Genomic DNA, 20,980 nt, shown 5'->3' on the forward strand with positions numbered 1-20,980 from the left:
TGTAAACAGGTTGATCCCTGCTCTTTATCAGCTGATTCCTGCTCTACAGCTGATAAAGTAATTTTATCTTTTAATGAAGTAGGGGTTAGGAGAGCCCTTTGGACTTTTATAGCATACTGCTCTAAAGAGCAGCTTGCAATAAACTATCAAAAGACCAAAATTCTGGTTTTCACCAAAAGGTTTGTCAAGTACAAGTGGCAGATGGGCACAATATTGAACAGGTCAAGATCTATAAATATTTAAGATGATTTTTTTTCAGACAACTGGGCTGTGGAGAGTCCACATTGCCCATGTCACTGAAAATGCTCGAAGAACGATTACTGCCATCCTGAGATTCTTTTTTTAAAGGTGTATATGTGTGTCCGATGTACCAACTTTATTCCAAGGCAAGGTACTGGCCCAGTACAGTCTAAATTCTTAAGGACTGTATTTCCTAATGCTATAGTCCTAATGACCTACTCAGAATAGAAGCTGGAATGGTCCCACTTGAAGCAACTACTTGGCTTCAAATCATCTTTGGCTGAAATTAAAGCTTACTTTTGTATCAGCTTAGCACCTCTGATTTTAATAGATAAACACTCCTCAGACTGGGCAACAGCAGTGGAGAGAAAATTCTTGTCCTACAAATTATCCCCTACAGCCCTGTTACATTTAGGATTTATGAAAGCCAAAGAGACTATTAGGGAGTGGATCTGGTATACTGTACTCCAATTTGACAGAGCAATGGTTCCATATTACTCAGTTGACTGAGAATCACAGTGAGATCTTTATCCCAGCAGATTATTTTTATAATTGAGAACTTGCAAGACACCCGAGAGCCTTTACTCTGGCCCATTTCAATGTTCTGCCTTCAGCGTTTTTAGAGGGAAGATACTCACATATATCTTATGATCAGTGTTTTGCCCCTTCCAATCTGGTATGATGAAACTGTGGTACATGTCCTCTTGTACTGCTCATCATGGCGTAAAGATTTGCACAATCTATTTTCCCAATTTTAAGACATTATCCAGGTAGACCCAATACATTTTATATCTTTTTTCTCCTCCCTGATTCCTTAAGTGAAATTACAGCTAAAGTTGCAAAATTCTGTGCATTGGCTTGTACAATAAGAACAATACAGGTGACTAAATAACTGCAGGGATCAGATTAAAGCCATTAGGAACTCACACTTAATTATAATCTAAATCTCAGTCTCCTTTGTATCAATTGGAAACTCTATATGCCTTGTTATTTTATTTTAGTCTTGCATATGTAACATAATTGATCTACAGTTGTAATAATAATAAAGTTAAAGTATGCATTTCTGAATGGTTTTGATATGTCTTTTCTGAAATGTTATTAACATTTCCCTCTGCTTTCACTACATCTTTCTTGTAGAATCTACTTTGTAAATAAAATAAAATATAGCAATCCTCTAAAATTATTTTGAAACCCATCATTGAGACCATTTATGTAAACAGCCTGAAGAAGTTAACACTGGCTCATCATGTGCCACAGTTTAACCTATGCTTCATTCATCTCAAATGATCAGACAAGTAGCACACAAGTGAAAATAAGGTTGCCAGGGTGGGAAACCAAACATTCCACAGCTTTATGATGATATGCTGTAACTTTATACCAGTATTAATCTGGAGTATGTGTCATGGGATACAATTCATGGTTCCTAATTTGTCAAATGAAACTTTGAATGTAGCACATGACACAGAAGGGATTTACTGGTCTCACTTCCTCTGTGCCTGTCCAAGATTATCAGTGGAGTGTAATGCTATGGAAGAGGGAATGCTTCTAGCAGCCTTGAACTGACAAGGAATAGGGAGTTTGTTAAACAGGTAGTTTCTCAACCAATTATACACAGACAGAGGTATGATGTTCCCCAAAGGCAATGGTAAAGCCAATGGGCAGTGCTTCTGAAGAGGCATGAGGAAGGCTGGTGATAACCAACACTCCATTAACACAGTGTTACTATAAAAGGAGAGTAGAAAACACTTTAGTGGGAAATTGTAATCACCCAGGCTTTCTTTTTGATACCAACATAGTTGACAGATCTTACATTTTTTTGCTCCCAGGAACCTCTTTCTATATTGGGTGTATAACTCTTCACCATTCTTCAATGTTTCAGGCGCAGGGTTCTGCACCAAAGTTCCAAGAATTTTATTTCCAGTGCCTAACAAGGGCCCAGATAAGTAGAATGACTGTACTGAATCAGGGTATGGCAGGTACGTTCCCCAACACTTGTCTGCCACCTCCAGCAGAAATAAAGCAGGACACAGGTCATAGTAGAAAGAGTCACAGTTTGTCAGCACCACTTTTAGACAACTTGGATAGGGCATTTCTTTGTCATGTGGCTTGTCAGCCTTTAGATTCAGTGCTACTATGCTTTAGATGGAGTACCGTTTCTAGACTTAGGTACACAGTTGTAAAATCCAAAACACCTGATTTCCCCCCAGGTGTTCTTTCGCTGTTCTCCTACTTCCATCTCCTATAATGGCACCTCATTTCTGTTTATCATGTTAATAGCTCTGCACTGAAGACAGTCTAAATAACTGCTTTCCAATAAGCAAACTTTTTCAATGCTGGTAGTGATCTCTGATTGCCCTGAGCATCTGCAGCCCAGGCCTCTGCTGTCAAAGCTGAAAGAGAGGATCATATTTTCTAATTTCCTGTAGCAGGCGCATTTTGTCCAGATTGGCTTCTGCAAGTGCTTTTTTGGTAACCTGCAGTTCTCTCTCCAAAGCTGGCACTTCTTTTAGCTGCAACATACAAAACAGGAAACAACATAAAGGTAAGGCATTATGCTTATATTATCTAAAGAGATACATTTATAGCAGGTTTGCTCTCTTGCACAGAGGCTGAGCTATCTAATACCCACTAAATACCTACTAAAATCTAGAGATTTTATGGAGAAATTGATTCCAAATGTTCTTCAAGGTAGAAAATGATCTAGATTCCAAATGTTTGTATCAGATTAGAAAGGAGTTCAGATTACAAGTTTCATCCTCCTGTGAGGTTGGGTGTCCTGAGATAGCACTAGATTTCTATCAGAGGCAAATTGCTGAAAATGAGCCATATTCTCACAGTTTCTGGAGAATTTTTCTGCACCATCTATGAAGGGGATGTGCTTAGATCCTGAGGAAGTGGATATCGCCCATGAAAGCTTCCTATTTGTTTTGTTTTTCAAAAGTCCAGTAACAGGTACCACCTATTCTACATGGAACAATGCTTGATTTCTATGTTCAATATTTATGTTAATGCTTTCACAACTGTAACAAATGAAAACAATTTTTAAAATTATGTAACCAACATCAAGCCAAATATTAGTTCGCAAGATAAGCATATTAATATTCAAGGCAAACCTCACATTTTCTTTAAAAGAACAGTAACAACAAAAATAGTAGTACAAATGGCACCACAAACACATTACACCAATACCTCTTTGTCTGGAGAGCACACATCTTTGCTTTTGTTATAAAAAATGCAAAAGTACATTGGTTGGTTCATACAGATTCTGTTTCCCCCCTCTACATATTGGTACTGTGTTTTGCCTTACATTTTAGGCTGTAAGCCTGAGGGCAGAGGCTGATTTATTATCTATATTGTAAGCCACCCTGGAGAGCCTCTTTTTCCTGAACAGCAGGGGATACATGCAATGAATAAGTAATAAAGAAGGTTCCAGGGAAATCCCAGCTTATTCTTTATGTATCGCATACGTATGCATGCTACCTGATTATTCCCACAACTAGCAAGAGGAGATGAAAGTACCTAGTTTAGTCTGTGGGTTTGGTTTTTTAATTTTTTGACATAACAAAAAGTGCCTTTCAATTCTAATCTTGAAGTGGGGGGGAAAGTTCAGTTCCTGGTTTTTATGCTAGGTGGACTGCAAGCTGACAGCACATGCTATGCTCAGTTCAGCAGTGGGATTTGTACAGCTCCCCAATGATATTCCCCCCCCCCCATTTCTACTTTGCAAAAATGGGAACATCCTACCTCCAAAATGTTCCAGAACAGCAGAATTATCCTATAAAGCAACCATTCTCAACCTTTGTTTGTTTGTTTGTTTTTGGCCGTGGCCATAAACACAATATGAAAAAAAACCCCAGGCAGAATCAGGATTGTCTAACTTGCATAACAAACCATATAAGGTGGTATGTGAAGAACTGTTTCCAGTTTGTGGCCCCTCTTTAAACATGCCTGGGGCTCCCAGGGGACCAGATGTCCCCCCCAATTGAGAATGGCTGCTCTAAAGAAAGATGTAGCTCCCAACTTGCTTTCACAAAATGAAATCAGATTTTTTCAAAATGGGAAAGTGGTTTTTTTAAACAAAACAAAACTGAAATGACTTCCCATTTGGGAGGAGAGGGCACAGCTCACAGAGTAACTCAGGGGAGGTAGAAAACGGCCCCTGGAACCTCCAGAGTTGCTTGTGTCCTTGGCAAAATTTCTTGAAAGGACTGTTCTGCACACCAAAATCTGCATACAGATTCATAGTTCACTGAACTGCAAAGAAAGGGTGATGTAGTACTAGTGCAGCTTTCATTCCTCCCCTTCCACTTCCCAGCTTCTGATGCAGCTCAGAAAGCAGCTGCAAAGGGTTTCCCAGCCTTCCAGAGCAAACTTTTGGGAGTGTACAGGGGCTGCAGTGCAGATAAGAAGTTGCCTCTTCCTGATTCTGCTAACAGAAGCAGTTTCATCAGCAGATGCACCTCACTGGATCCCAATATTTACAAGAAAAATGTGATAATTTGGATTTATTACAAGTGAAACACACTTGTAATAAATAGATGTACTATCTTACTTCCATTTGATTCCAGATGACATCTCTACAGAACAATATGGTTGTGTATTAGAGATGTATTTCTTACATTTATATTAAGAGGAACAAGTAGAGCACTAAGTGCCTCAAAAATGAATATGTTTTAACTAGCATGAACTTTTGTTCACTAAAGCCCACTTCATCAGATGCATGTGATGAACCAGTCTTTACTGCAAGAGATTGGCATAACTATCTCCTGGAAATAATCAAATTCTGTTACTGAGAATTGCGTAGAAACTGTGTAAGAAAACTATAATACAGTGGTGCCCTGCATGATGACGATAATCCATCCGATTGAAATAGCTGTTTAGCGAAATCGTTGTCATGCGAAATCTGTTTTCCCATTGGAATGCATTGAAACCCATTTAATGTGTTCCAATGGGGAAAATACCTCATCATCCAGCGAAGATCACCCATGGGGAAGCCATTTTGCGAGCGCCGATCAGCTGTAAAAATGGCTGTCCTTCGAAGCATAGGTCCAGAAAACACAGAGCAGCCATTTTGCAAAGCCGACGATCAGCTGTAAAAATCGTCGTCTTGCGAACAAATGGTTCATGAAGCACGGACCTAATCAACGTCCAGCGAAAATCCCCCACTGGAATGACTGTTTTGCGAATCGCTATAGCGATCGCAAAAAGTCATCGTTAGGCGGATTCGACGTTTAGCGGGGTTGTAATCTTGTGAGGTACCACTATATACTGTAGCAATATAGTATAATGTAATAATATAATAAAAATACATAAAAGAGGCAGACAGATAGACACATATACACGTGCATATACAAAGTTACGTCTGTGGTTTGTGTGTATGGCGAATACTTTTATATAGTTTCTTTAGTGATTGCAAGCTGCTAGTTCCACCACAAGGACATACAGCCTACCTGTAGCTCATCCTCTGTCCCTGATGAAACAACAGAGCTTTTCTCTGCTGAGATCCTCCGTTTCTTAAGACTTTTCTGAGGCCTTTTCTTCACAGATGATCCCTCCTCTTGTGAAGCTGGAAAATAACATAGACATTTATAGACATGGGGATAGTCTTATTAAGGATATCTTTTTAAAATCTTTTGTCAACTTTTTTTTAAATTAAGAAACTGATAAGGACAGGCAATGCAGGAGCAGTGACATCAAATGCCATCTACAGTTTCAGCCTCTTTTTAACTCTTTTACATAATCTAACTTAATCATTATATTAATTATTTCAGGGCATCAGTATCATACCGCCTAGAGTGGTCGAAATGACTAGACACACGGGGTATAATTACAATTAATAATAATAATAATAATAATAATAATAATAATAATAATAATAATAATAATAATAATAATAATAATAATAATAATAATAATAATAATAATAATAATAATAATAATAATAATAATAATAATAATAATATCAAGAAAATGGAAACTGAGAAACAATAGTGGTTTCTAGGAGATATCTCGAAGATGTTAATGCCGCTCCAGTCATTTTGGGTCAATGCCACTGGAAAAGGTATGACTGACCTGTTACAACAAACTCTCCATCATCATTGCAACAAATAGCAATGTGGTCCATCACCAAGATTATGGGGAGGGGACCAGGGGACGTTGGATACACGCGAGGACTGTCATCCTGAAAAACAAACATCATTTGCTTATTTGTATTAAAGATAGTTGTGTCCCATATATTTACAATAATGCTTTTACACACTATTCTCCTTGATAATAAAGAAAAAAATTGAAAACAAGAGATGTTCTCCATTTATTGGAATGGAAGAGTGAAAAGTGATTTTCTTCTACAACGGGTCTTGTGGAGAGGCGAGAAGGATCTGGCAACTCAGACCCAGGAAAAGTTATGATATCTTTATTGTTATTCCAAGATTTTATCTCTCAGAATAGTTAAGAATCCTATGATGTGCCTATTAATACTTTTTTAACAGGAACAATTTCCAGAGACAAAGAAGTCTTACTTTTTAATTTGAATGGGCTGTATATATTGAGCAACGGAAACTCTTCCCAATGTTGAGACTGACAGTCATCAGAATGCTATTCATCCTGGTGAATTTGACTGTTGTTGCATCTTTTTACAAAAAGTTAAGCAACAGAAAGGACTGCAAGCAGGAGGTATTGGTGATAGTGGGGAGGGATGTTTATGTTACTTTACTTGACACAAAACAGAATGCTTTAACACATGCTTAAACATATGCCATCAAAAAGCAGGGTGAAAAATACTGTGCTGCATGTAATCCAAAAAGCATTTATTGTGAATATAGCACGGATATCAAGAGGCCATTTAATATCTCTGCTAGTTTTCATATGGGATGTGTGGAGGATGGAACAACCAGCAATCCCTTTGAAATCTGAAAGCAATTATAAGCAGTATGTTTGTACAGATCAGTTTCAGAGTCTTCATTTCCAAACCAGAGCTCTTCTGAGGCTGGAGGCAACCAGCTCAACAATGAAAACTTAAAAGCAATGCAAAAAAGGGGGGAAAGACAGTCATCTGAACCCTGACTTGGAAATGGTTTTCAGATTGTCTTGGCCAATAAAAATAAAACCATATGTACTTGGAATTAATTTTTACATTTTTTTTCTGTCACTAAGAGATTCCCACATTTCAAAAAAAAATGTGGCCAGCCTTGCACTGTTGAGTACATCTTTCTAATGGAGCCTGTTTCCAGAGAAAGATGAGAAACAGGATGGAGGGGGGGTGCAGAAAAGCTTGGTGATAGGAATGACCTGAAAGGGGCACACTCAAGCAATTTTGAGAATTGTTTTAGTGCACTTGTATCTTCGCACTGTTATCCAGCTGCAGCCTTCCATTGGATTTCATATGTTGGACTGTTTAATTTTTCTGATGTCTGTTTTATTTACTGTAAACTATATTTTACTTCTGTAGACACTGTTCTATTACATTACTTCTATATTTTTGAAATTTTACCAGACTATGTGCTGCCCAGGAAACTGAATGGGCTAATGGGCAATATAAAGGCTAACAAGTTAATATCTTTTATTTATGCCCTCACTCTCCTTTTAATGGTCCCTAGTCACATGGCCTTTTCCACTGCTCTACTTTACTGGGTGAATAATTTCATCAAGCTGCGCAGCTTGGCTCCAAGAATTCTTTGGGGAGGCAGTCACCTGAGCTCTAGCCTCACCATTTATATACATCACATCACAATTCTTGCCCCAAATGCCCATTTGCTTCTTCTGACACTGGTGAGAAATCCTTCTATAGCCCTTTCCAATCTATTTTTATTAGAACTGCCCAAAATACAGTGGTGTCTCGCTTAACGGGTGCCCCATTTAACAACGAAATCACATAGCGATGAGGATTTTGCGATCGCTTTTGTGATCGCTTTGCGATGGTCTGAATGGGTTTTTTTCGCTTTGCAATGATCGGTACCCTGCCTCACTTACCGATCATCACAAAACGATGATTTTAAAACAGCTGATCAGCGGTTCCAAAATGGCCACCGGGTAAAAAACATGGCCGCCCACTGTGTTTAGGGACGGATTCCTCGCTTACCGGGCACCCAAAATGGCCACCGTATGGAGGATTTTCGCTTAAAGGTAAGTTTTTAGCCCATAGGAACACATTAAACAGGTTTTAATGCATTCCTATGGGCTTTTTTATTTCGCATAGCGACGAAATCGCTTTGCAGCGATTTTTGCTGCACGGATTATCATCGCTATGTGAGGCACCACTGTAACTGGATGTCATCTTCCAACCTGAACATCTCACCACTCATTTCAAACTCCAAATTGTTTATGAATAAGTTTTAAAAATAACCTTTCTAATGCAGATCCTGGGACAACCATATGTCCACAATTTATTTATGTATTTGTTTGTTTGTTTATTTATTTATTTATTTATTTGTTCAATTTATATCCCACCCATCTGGTATATTCTACCACTCACAATCCCTCCACTGTAACAACTGTGCATTACTCCTACTGTCTGCTTCTTAATTTTTAAATGGCTGCCAATCTACAAGATGGCCCCCATCCTCTCATCCCATGACTGCAAATAATAATAATAATAATAATAATAATAATAATAATAATAATAATAATAATAATAATAATAATAATAATAATAATAATAATAATAATAATAATAATAATAATAATAATAATAATACAGTCAATGACTAGGAAGATAAAAATACATTATTTAGATAAAATCACATAATATCAGAGACATTGGTCAAGACATGTCACCATCAATGCACCGTCTGGCTCTTTTATGGCATTAAAGTTAAAAATAAGTTCTAAGTTAGCCAGCAGCATTAAAGAATATAAAAGCTTTTAAAACATCACAGGAGTCACATGATATTAGATGAAATTAAGAGACACATATAACCCTTGAATTGCAAAGTTTACTTGGAAACCTTCAGTAAGGGACTGTAGCAAGGGGTCTATGTCAAACCTCTTGAAACTTCAAGTCCATTAAGTGTCTACACTAGATCATCCATGTGTTTGCTAAACTCTAAAAAGTTAGTCAGGTGGGACAGACCTTTGCCAAAGCCATGGTCATTCTTCTTCAGCAGCACCTGGTTTCCTGTATGCTTGAAAATGGTGGTCTATATTACTTTCCTTTCTTTTCTAATGCTAACAATAGACACACTCACCTTTAGTACAATCTTGGTATCCACAATTTCAATCTTCATGGGGATAACCTCAGGAATCACCTCATCCTCAATGAAGGGCCCAAGGCTAGAAAAAGAGGAGGTCAGCAGCTCTGCAAGATAGCTATGGACCAGCAAATGCAAAAATCCATTTTGGACAGCCAGAGGTGAGTGCACTGCAGCGCTCGGTCCTATTTCATATCGCAAACATACGTGAGGCTGTGTCTGGCTAATTTCAGTGGTTGCAGGCGTCTCTGAGTTTGGGTCTCCTAGAAGCACAAAGTGTTTGTAATGGAAGGACTGTATAGTCAACAACATTGTTAATTTTATTGCACTATTTTATCTTTTTTTCCACCAATGCTGCTGACTGAACACAGTTAATTGTATTCACTACTGAAAGCTCCTTACAGATTGATTTAATTCAGTTTTGGGCCCTCAGTTTCCCCAACAGAAATCACAACTGCTGTTAGCATCTATGACAACATAACCTAAGCAGTGTATTTTCTGATTTACTTCATAGGAAATGTCTGCATGTCTTATTACCAAAATCATGAAACAAACATAACCTTCTCCTCATTAAACAGCCATTGAACCTTTTCTAAAACTGACTTTTAAAACCCTCGCCGTTTTTAAACAAGGGTCTCTTTGTACTAAGAAACAAAGATATTTTATATTGCTAGTTCAATGTACTGTATTTAATTTTGTCTTGCGCCATCTAGTGACCAACAAATAAATGTACAACAGAACAAAGATGATTCAAAATAAATAAAATCTATAGCTTTCTCATTAAAAAGATAGATCAGATGGAAATTTCTGCTGATAAGGTAACCCAGCTCAAGAATCTGAAGACTCAAGAATATCCACCCATCCTCTCTACTTCACATTGTCTCAGAGCTCAGAGTGCTGTCTTATACACACATACATAATTAGAATAATTGAATATCATCAAGTCATTTCGAACTTTACTGTAATAAGAAACCTTTTAACGTGTATCTGAAGTTAATTAGGTCAATGAAGTCCTTGGTCAGAATCAGTCTGGAAAACGTCTTCATTTGGCTCATGAGAGAAGAGGAAGGCTAGTGTCAGACTTTGTCCCTTTTTAATGTTTACAGCAGTGCTTGGATCAGCAAATGCGAAAGAACATAATGGTGGACATAGCACGCAAAGAAGGCAATTCCTTTAGCTCTCATTGATGAAAACCCAAGCTGACAGACAAGAGTTAGGGCAGCAAGACTTCCAGCAGACTTAAGCTGCAGCATTTCTCTTAAACAGTTATTCAAAACTTTTACTCAACTGTCATGTGCTGTTGGTGGAAAGAAATAGGAAGTGAGAAATAAAACTTCTGTTTCAACAAACTTCATTTATGTATATTCATCATCGTCAACTTCAACCAAACAAACAAGCAAGCTAGCAAACAAAACCCTTTCAAATTATGGACCTGCATCCCAGACAGTAGTAGTCTGCATTGAAAGAAACCTGGGAGCAGAAGGTCTGCCCCTGTGAGAGTCTTTCTCACTGTCCTCCATCCTGCAGATATTTTGCACATACAGTGGTGCCCCGCATAGTGACGATAATCCGTGCAGCAAAAATCGTCGCTATACGGATTCGTCGCTATGCGAAATTAAAAAGCCCATAGGAATGCATTGAAACCCCTTCAATGCGTTCCTATGGGCTTAAAACATATCTTTTAGGTGAAAATCCTCCATATGGCGGCCATTTTAGCTGCCCTGTATGCGAGGAATCCGTCCCTGTTTTACCTGGCGGCCATTTTGGAACTGCCGATCAGCTGGGGGAAAAACATCGGCATGCGAAAATCGGTAAGCGAAACAGCTTACTGATCGTCGCAAAGCGATTTTCCCGCATAGGAAACATTGTCGCTATGCGGATTCGTCGTTAAACGGGGTGCCCGTTATGCGAGGCACCACTGTATTTTGACAGCAAGCAAGAAGAGGGTGCCTCCCTCTTCCACTGACAAAAGTAGTAAAAATACTTAACTAGATGTCCTCTTTTATATTAGGACAAGCATCCTACATATGCTATTGACTGTGCCTACAGTCAAAACAGTCTTTACACATAAAAATCCCCTCACATGTGCTGGAATTGCTTAACTCTAGCCAAAATTTCCAGTGACTAACAACATACCTGTGGAGTCACTCTGCAGATAGTGCCACATACTAATATTTCCTAGGTGTTCAGGGGTGAGATCCATAATCTGAAGGGCAAGTGCCATATCCTCTCCTTTTGTTTCTATCACACAGTTTATTTCACTCATTTTCAGCACCAGGACAGATACCTGAAAGAAAAAATCCAACGAACAAATTAGCATTGCAACATTGCCACTCTTTTCCAAACAGTTCAGAGAAATGCTACTTAAGAGAACAGGGGTGGGGGGTGGGTCTGACCTGCTGGGAATTGGGCTCCTGCCCACTCAGAGAAGCTGAGCTGTTGATATATGTTGATCCTCCTTCTTCATCTGCCAGGGGACTTGATCTGATATTTGCATAATCAAGGACTGGGGTGAGACGTCCTGGTGGAAGAGGATCCAGACTAGGATCTAAAGAAAAATTAAGAAGTGACAGAACAGTCCTGCCTTTATATTATGAAGTCTGATCTCTAGCTCTGCAACATTATTTTAGCCAGGCAGGATTCTCTGAATCCTGAAACATATGAAGCTATTATTCCAATGCATTTTAAAATGAACCTAAAATAATACATGTTTGCAATATCACAAATGACTGTAGTTTCTGAGTTACAGCATTTTCTCTGTCTTCAGAATCCTTTGCTACATCCTTTTAGAAATAGTCCTAGTATGAATTCCCTACAATCCGTCACTGCATCTTGCCACCAAGAAAGCAGTTTTTAAATCCATAGGTACATTTACACACTGAACGTAAGATGCTTTTATGCAAATGTACTCCAAAGTAGTTGTTCTGTATAAAAAATCAGCAGAGTCTAGCACTAAATGGAAACATCAGAACAGCAGTGGTAACATTTCTGCACATATTTCTCATGGGAGGGTATTAATGGTTGTTCTGATAACTTTGCCAAATTACTCAACGGGGTTTGAGTTAAGACATTTAAAAGGCCTGGCCTACTAAACATACTTCTTGTTTATTATCACTGTTGCACTGAATGGAACAGAGAAAAATTAAGAGGGAAACAGATGTTTCCACAGGTCAGTATTTTGACTCCTATCTGGTTTCTGTTTCACATTCTTCAGCAAAATTAGCTGGGTGAAGGGATCCAGAAGGGCAAGAAAACCTCTCTAGCCGTAATCAAATTCAGAACTGAACTCTTAAGGACAGTCAAAATATACCTGAACATGTTTAGCATAGCAGGCTACCAGACTGAATTCAATCCCTAATTAAAAACTCTTTCATCTAGGAGTTAGAAAGGCCGCTACAATCAATACCATATATCATGGTAATCACCTGCTAGAAAAGCAGGATTCCAGGAATAGAAACAGGCCTTTGCAACAGAGAATCCTTAAATGTGGTTGCTGAACCTTTCTCACTAAGAGGAGGCTATCCATAAATATTTCAACAACTTTGCATTAGGGAATGCCTGGTTTCAGACCTTTCCATGTGGAAATAAGGTTTAGCATAAAAAGATGTAGACAGCTAATGGGAGAAAAATATTAATACAGATCTACTATCAAAAACTGACTGATTACTACAAATCAAAATGTGACCTTCATCCATCTCTATTTACAGCTGGTTTGTCTTTCGTAGCAGGTCACTACCCTGAATCCTCTGTGAGGTTTTCCACCACCCCCTTTTCTTATTCCATCCCATTTCCCTCGAGTTCTAGTTTTTAGTTCTCATAAAGCTAAGCACTCCTTTCAATTTCACTGCACCTTCACTATTAGTTCATTTTCTTTTCCTCTGTTGTGCTTACTAGTCCTTCACTTTTCAGCCCAACCAAATTCATTTCCCTCCTTTGTACAAAGCATACAGCATCTCCTGTCCTGCGTATTTTGCTTAGCCAAAAATGTTAGTTCATTTGTCAAATATGTCTTAAATATTCCAACAACTTTTCCTGCAGTCAGTCAGAATGTTCACAAGCATTTCATTACATCATTGCAACTCAGCCAATGACTTGAAGAGATTTACAGTCAGCTAGCTGACATTTTCATACTGATCTTTCTTTCTCACACTGGAAGAGATTAATAATGAGTGATTAATGATAAGTGGCAGAACATTTTTGTGCCACTGTCTCACTTGAGTTAGCCGGACTTCATTATCACTCAAGAGTCCTTATATTATTAATTTGTAAAACAGAGGAAGTGTAAACATTTATTCTTATTACCAGAATCCAGAAGCATCACAAAACCATCACTGCCATCACTGTCCACTGATAGCCTGTCTTCAGGACCACTGCCATCTAGTGAGCTGGTATCAAAGGAATGCTGTGAGGCAGTCCTCTTCATGGAGAAGAACCGCATTCGTCCACTACCACTTCCTCCTGAAGTCAGTGTGCCCTCTTCAGCCTTTGGTGCAGGATCCCTATCAAGAAGCATCAAAACAGACTGTGTGCCAATCATCACAATTACAACACTGTCCATCATTATGAGAGACAGTAAACAGTGGGAAGGTTACATATTCTGGGAACCTTCTGTGCATGAAAGTTGGGGCATGTTTTAGGTCACTCTAAGACTCTTACTGCAGTCCTTGCTGCCGCCACCACTTCCCTCTCACCGACAGCTAAGCCATCCTTTGTTAGTAGTGCAGTGTTATTATGTGCACTCAGGCTGCTTCCAACTTACAGCAGTTTTAATAGGCTTTTCAAAGTACATGAGATGTTCAAGGAGTGATGTACCGCTGCCACCCCACATTCATGAATTTCTGTGACCAAGCAGGTATTTGAACGCAGGTCTTCTTAGTTTTAGTCTGACACACTGTCACTACACTACACAGACTCTGACCACACTGTTAGAGTAAGGAACACATTCCCCCCACATATAGATGCACAGGGACATTTCAGATAGCCAAAGATAGAAGCTAAACCTATCTTTTGCATCAGTGACCCCAAAATCACCTCTCAATTGCATCTCAGTTTTACTGTCCAGAACTCAATGGAAACCCCAGAGAATTTATCTTTGATTGTCATAGTCTGTCCCCCTCATTTTGCTAAGATCTTGTAGCCAAGAATGTTCTGCAGTCAAGTGTGCAGAATATACATGACTTCCTACTTTTAGGAAAAAGCACCTTTTGGAATAAGTAAAGGACAGATTTGGGGGACTTTGAGATCAAATAAATAACACTGCCTTAAATGGAATTTAATCTACTTCCAAAAAAGCAATTTAAAAAACACCAAGAAGAAAACTGAGTGTGGAAAGGGTGAGGCAAATGAAAGTTTCCTCTTTGCTTAGAAAGCAAAGATGAGAGTAAATGGGTATCCCAGGGAATATAATCCACTTACGCTGCTGCTACGAAAATATTTTTAAAATCACTCACTTAGCTTGGGGATGAAACAGCATTTTCTGCACAGAAGCCATCTTTTCCTTGCTCAAACTGAAGGCATCTTTTGTCAGAGACATGGCCTCTTTGGTGAGGTCCATGGTCACATGCAATGCTTCCTTGGTAGCACCCTTCGTTATATGCAATGCACTGGATAATTCCATCTCCATGTTTTTTAAAGGGATCACCTCTTCTTGGCCATTGAGGGAGATCTGTATACCACCTAAGGGATCTACAATAGAAGATGGGCTGGAAGGAAGGACTTGAGGGTCTTGAGGATGGCTGCCAAGCTCACTCTGTCTCTCAGCACCAAGGATTTCTTCAGCCTCATGTGCTTCTTCTATAGGGCCTTTCCCCCTAATTATCTGCCCATGTAACTCTTCTCCTGCCAGAGACCCATCACTCTGTGATTTCACCATAGTATCCTGTAAAGCACTCACACTTGTATCTGTGTTCTCAATTCCGCTGTCCTCTAGTACTTTTGTGGGACTGCCATCTTCCTTCTCTGAACTAGCATCTGATTTCATCTCTCTGCCTTCAGCAGCTAGTCCTTCCCTGCTCTCTGAAGGGGAAAGTTCAGATTCTATTAAACTTGTAGTATCTGAGTCGACAGATTTAGGTTCCAAAACAGGCCCTGGAATAGGATGCATTAGCAAGGCCAGCTCAGCACTATTGAACATGATGCCCATACACATGGTTATGGAATCTAGAGGGGACCCCATCATTTCCTGACTGTCTTGGGTCAATTGTTCCTGAAATGTTTGCAGGACTTCCTTCATCCTAAGTAGCATCAAATACTGGTAGTGGTTGAGTCGCACCTTCACATGTGCACTTGAATAGAGAAGAACATGGACATCAGCAGATACTTCCACATCTTCATCATTCTCTTTACCATTGACCTCATAGTTATCTTCTTCCAAGACACCCTTTGTAGCTGGAGTGAGATAGATGCTTTTCAAGTCCTGCTCAGTCTTAGATCTTTGGCAGAACTGCTCTTCTCTGGAAATGACCTGATGTCTTGCATGGTCACTAAAGCTAGCAGAAGACTTGACTTTAACTTTTGAGGCAGAGGACAATTGTTGAATGGTTGCCTGGGCTTCCTCCCATCTCTTTGGGAGGCAGGCCCACACACAGAGCGGGAAGGGGTATATAAAGTTTAGGGCTTTGCCTTTTGAACTTTTGGTCCCTTCAAAGTCCAGGGAGATCTGGGTGAAATTAACAGACCAAAGGTCTTCAGAAGCTGAGGGCCTGCCCAAGGAATGGCGGAGGTCTGTAAGTTTCTGGGTTTTGGTGTCCACTTGGTATGCATGACGTAAGAAGAGGGTGTGAAGGAGGCTGAAATTATCCTGGAATTTGGGGAATTGGGTATAGCTAGAGTGGAAGAATTCTGAAGCTGCAAATCTACGGAACAGGTTCTGGAGGGCCAAACAGCTGCAGTGGGGAGCATGCCTTGTGTTGGTAGCTGTCATTTCTGATGTGCAAATGGACAGACACTGAGGGCGGTCCTGGTGATCAACTACTTTCTTCTCTACTGGGATGTTTAGCTATAGCAATGGGAGAGAAAAGGGGAAAAGAACATAAAATGATCTCCATAGATGTAAACCAGTGATTCCAAACCTTGGGTAACCTAAGTGTTCTTGGACTGCAACTCCCAGTAACATCGGCCAGCACAGATAGTGAAGGCTTCTGGGAACTGTAGTCCAAGAACACCTGGGTTACCCGCAGTTGGGAGCTATGGATGTAAACAATGCAGTGTATCCTTGATTTGATCTGAAATAAAAACAAGTGTCTGTCACCCATGGAGGTACTTTTTATGGAAAAGACTATTTAAAACACATTGCTAGCTTATTCCCTCAACAGCCATATGAAGACAGATTACTTGTATTAATAACAGAGAACTGAGACTGACAGTCTGTGATTTACCTAATGCCACACAAGAAGCTCATGGATGAGCAGAAAACTGAAAAAGATTAAATTCAGCATCTTCTCCAACAAGACAACAGTAGTTCATGCTATATACTACAGGCAATTTTTTTATTTACTTTATATCCCACCTTTCTTCCCATAAGGGAACACAAGGTGGCATACAACTATTTAAAAATACCTGCAAAAAACCACAATGATTGGTAAAATAATGCTATGATAGTCTCTTGGAAGGCTGCAGATGGATATTTTTTAAAGCCAAGCACTTTTTGTCACAGGCCTGTTCTATAAGCACTGATTCAGAAGAAACTTTCAGAGAACCTTGCTTATAGCTATCTTATCTGCACCATTGCATACAACTGGCATTGTGATAATATGACAGCAGAACTGACATCCACCAGTAGTCTACAATAAAAACAAGATACTGTATGTTATTATTACATTATAATCCAGTTAAAACAGTATCAGTCCAAGCAACATTAAAAACCTGCTGATATTATTTAGTTCACCTTGAGCCACTAATGCAACAAAGCAGATTTCCCTCTGGAGTGCTTTCATATGTTCAGCCTAAAAACACTCTTATCATGCCTTCCCATCCTATTTCTCTGACAGTGGGAAATATAAAGACAAGCCCCAGTTGCTGATATGATATAAACACTTTTACTACAGTCACATAGCCTTCTTTTCCTTTGAACCTTGGGCAAATGTCACATGATCAAACAGACTAAATAAACAAATTGATTGATCAATTTTTCATCATCATCACCATCGTGTGCTTTCAAGTCAATTCTCACATGGTGACCCTTTCCAGGGTTTTCTAGGCAGAGAATACTCAGAAATGGTATACTGTATAATAATACTCATTATTATAGGGGCAACCTGGGACTGTGCAGCTTGCCCAAGGCTACACAGGCTAGTTCTTCTGGGATGCAAGTGAGAAAATTAACTCCCAACATCTGGATAACTCATTAAGCTATCCAATCAGCTTAATAAAAGAATACAGATCAATAATAGGAACATATACTCTTATTACCAATCTGTCTAAATCTTCTTCTTAAACTAGGAAATTTTATGATTTGTCCTCAAATGGAATTGGAAAAAGCTGTCAATTTTCTGCAGGTTGACATGAGAATGTTCAAAAGCAAAATGGTTGCTTTGCAAAGGCAGACACTGCCTTTCCCCTCTCCCCTTATCTCATGAGTATCCTTTTGCCTTATACCCGTGAGAGCATTACAACAAATGAAAATACCTTCAGCGTGAAGCCATCCAATCTGACATCAATGTGTTCATCTCGCTTGCCAGAGTTCTCCAGCTTGTATATAGCTTTGAAGTGTTGTAGGCTGCGATAGAGATCAAGGCAGAACAAGTTCACCCAAAGCATGCTCACTGTGTCCAAGGTGAAAATCAGACCATGCAACTGCAGATACAGGTTGGGACATGGAACTGGAGAAGGGAAGAAAAATATGGGTTAACATTTATTTATTTATTTATTTATTTATTGGACTTATATACCGCCCCATAGCGCTACAAGCACTCTCCGGGCGGTTTACAATTTTAATTATAAAGGCTACACATTGCCCCCCCAGCAAGCTGGGTACTCATTTTACCGACCTCGGAAGGATGGAAGGCTGAGGGTTTAGACTGCACAAGTAAAGAGGGTGCCTTGCCTTGGTAACAATGACACATTCTCTGCACTCAGCATCTTGCCTCTAAGAGCAACTAGCATTAAAAAACAAACAAACCTTAGATGTGTCCTATAAGGCAAGTCTAGCTTTACCATTCCTCTCAATTTCATATCCATCAGAGAAGTTCTGGATATCTTTGAAAATGTTGCTCATCTTTATTACTTCTTACTTACTTCTTGCTATTAATTTGACTTTATCTTTCTTGAACCTAGCTTGCATTAGCAACTTTTAGCAAGACCCCAGGACAATTTGGACCAGAGTGGGTGAACATGTAGCTTTTCAGATATGATGGGCTGCAGTTCCCATCACCACTCACCACTGGCTATAGTTGCCGAGACTCATGGCAACTGTAGCTCAACTGTAGCAGACGGATGGGCACATATTTCCCATCTTCTCTGAGTGTAAAGGACAGAGCAGTTATCCACTGAGTGAAAATGGCTGTGTTTGTTTAAATCTCATTGAGGAGACTTTTTAGATTTAAGTTACCAAAAAAGTCCTTCTTTCCTTTAACAAAGCTCTGCAAGAAATACTGCCTAGAATAGGGCCATGGAGAAAGGGGTTGCTAATATTATCAATGGTTGCCATCGAGATCACAAAGACAGAGTAAATGGGCTGTAATCTCAAACACAGATGAGAAGAGGGAAAACTTGCTTCTACTCCAGGCATGGGTTTTTTTTTAAGCCCGTATCCAGATTACTTCCTTGAGTACATAACTTTGTTTTCACCCATATGTGAATGGCTGTCATTCATTCCTGTGGGGGAAAAGTAAAGTATTGTACTGAGGGATCATGCGACAAGGGGAAGTAACACCTCCCTCATCATCCTGACCCTGAGTAACCTAGCCATCACAAGCAGGAACCTTATGGAAGAGCCAGTGTCCCTACACAGCTCCTGAAAACATCTCAAGGGTTGCAGAGAAAAGGGCAATATATTAAAAAAAAAATTCTGAAGCATGCAGACATTCACATTCACAAACAACTAGCAACTGGCTAAAGACCAGAATAAAGATAAGAAGGCAGTAAAGAAACAATATGTCCTTTCTTAGCCTTTGAACCCAGAGCACAGCTTCTGGATTGGGAAGAGTAGTGATAATTGCTCATATCATTCTCAAAGGATCAGAAGGAGATGTAAGGTTAGCAAAGTAGGTCTAGTGCTTCCCATGTTTTTCCAACCATGGTAGTGCCTTTCACAACACATAGAAAAGTGGGAATGGGCCTGAGTGTCCATGCTACTATGAACATGCCAAGAAGATGGGCAATCTGGGGCAAGTAGGGGCAGCACGGAATGGCATGTTATATTTACAGGGAGACACTGAGACTGAGGTAGAATAAGTTTTTAGTAATTATTTATTGTGTCCACCACTTTATTTCAGTGACTTGGACTGGTTCCAAGTCACTGAAATAAAGCATAAGCCTCCCTAAAACTACTACAAAACAAGAAAAAAGAGGGGAAGCCAGTTATGGAGGGCTAGTGAAAGATGTAGGCTGCCAAGAAACCTCAGATATTTACCTGGAAAGTCTGGATTGTCTGGAAGATAGTATTCAGTGAACTCTATATGAATAGCTGAGGTCTGGTCTGGAAGGTTCAGGGATTTCTTCCTACATGACAGCAGTGTTGAAGGTTTCTTACTGTGCTGTCCAGCTGTAGAAACCTGAAAACCAATAAATTGCGAGTAGCACTAAAAGTAAGAAAAATGATTGTCCAAATAAGGTGGAAGGTTCTAATTCTGTTTGTTTCTATGGTACTGATGCACTAATTCTGCCTAGGAGCTAGAAGAAGAAGAATCTAATCAAAAAGGCAGATAAAAGGGGAAGGGACCTTGATGGTTATCATTGTGTTACTGCTATCTCTGATTCTTACATGGCAGAACAATCATTTATCTAATTCCATGGGGGGGGGCCTCTTTGTGAAATATTTAACATAAAGTGCAGAAACTTGAAATGAAAAACATTCAAGAAAAGGTCTGTTTTAACTCATAAAATAACATTTCCACTAAGATTACTTAAGATCAACTTTAGACTAATATGACAAATAAAACACATTTTAGGCATTTGTACTTTTGAAAAGCAGAAATGAATGAGCAGCTATTTATGCTTTTGCTTACAAGACAGAAGGAATGAACAAGTATCAGTGTACAAATAAGTACCATGTAAGCAACAAGAGAAAGCACATTGCCCATAATAATAAAAGATCATTCCAGGTTTTTGCAAAAATGACAGGATGCAATGATATTCACAGGAGAAGGCAACAGAAATGAGATTTAAAGAATGAGAGCTGTCTGCAGGGCAGTCACTTCTACCAGTACTTTTTAGAACTTTACCTGATGAATATCCAAATCATCGACTCGGACAACCAGACAGCTTGACCTAAGTCTATTCCATGCAGCCTTCCGCAATCCAAACAGCAAAGGAGGTGGTGTGCTTGCCAAAGGCATCCCTTTCTCTGGGGAGCTTTTTTGAGAACTGGAAGTGTCTTAAACAAAATTTTAAACATC

At 39.4% G+C, this 20,980-nt stretch overlaps 1 protein-coding gene across 1 annotated transcript in view; it reads right to left on the reverse strand.

Annotated features, from left to right (window-relative positions):
* Positions 1–1,211: 1,211 nt before the first annotated feature.
* Positions 1,212–20,980, reverse strand: part of BLTP3A (bridge-like lipid transfer protein family member 3A) — a 67,921-nt gene continuing 48,152 nt past the window's right edge. The window contains exons 11-21 of the mRNA XM_072997397.2: positions 20,807–20,958; positions 19,996–20,137; positions 18,051–18,244; positions 14,876–16,422; positions 13,728–13,924; positions 11,822–11,973; positions 11,562–11,712; positions 9,423–9,688; positions 6,313–6,421; positions 5,691–5,806; positions 1,212–2,750 (exon numbers count right to left, since the gene is read on the reverse strand). Coding sequence (XP_072853498.2) covers positions 2,625–2,750; positions 5,691–5,806; positions 6,313–6,421; positions 9,423–9,688; positions 11,562–11,712; positions 11,822–11,973; positions 13,728–13,924; positions 14,876–16,422; positions 18,051–18,244; positions 19,996–20,137; positions 20,807–20,958 — 3,152 coding nt within the window. The 3' untranslated portion in view covers positions 1,212–2,624. The remainder of the gene's footprint in view (positions 2,751–5,690; positions 5,807–6,312; positions 6,422–9,422; positions 9,689–11,561; positions 11,713–11,821; positions 11,974–13,727; positions 13,925–14,875; positions 16,423–18,050; positions 18,245–19,995; positions 20,138–20,806; positions 20,959–20,980) is intronic.

The sequence above is a fragment of the Pogona vitticeps genome, chromosome 4 (assembly GCF_051106095.1).
Source record: "Pogona vitticeps strain Pit_001003342236 chromosome 4, PviZW2.1, whole genome shotgun sequence".
NCBI lineage: Eukaryota > Metazoa > Chordata > Lepidosauria > Squamata > Agamidae > Pogona > Pogona vitticeps.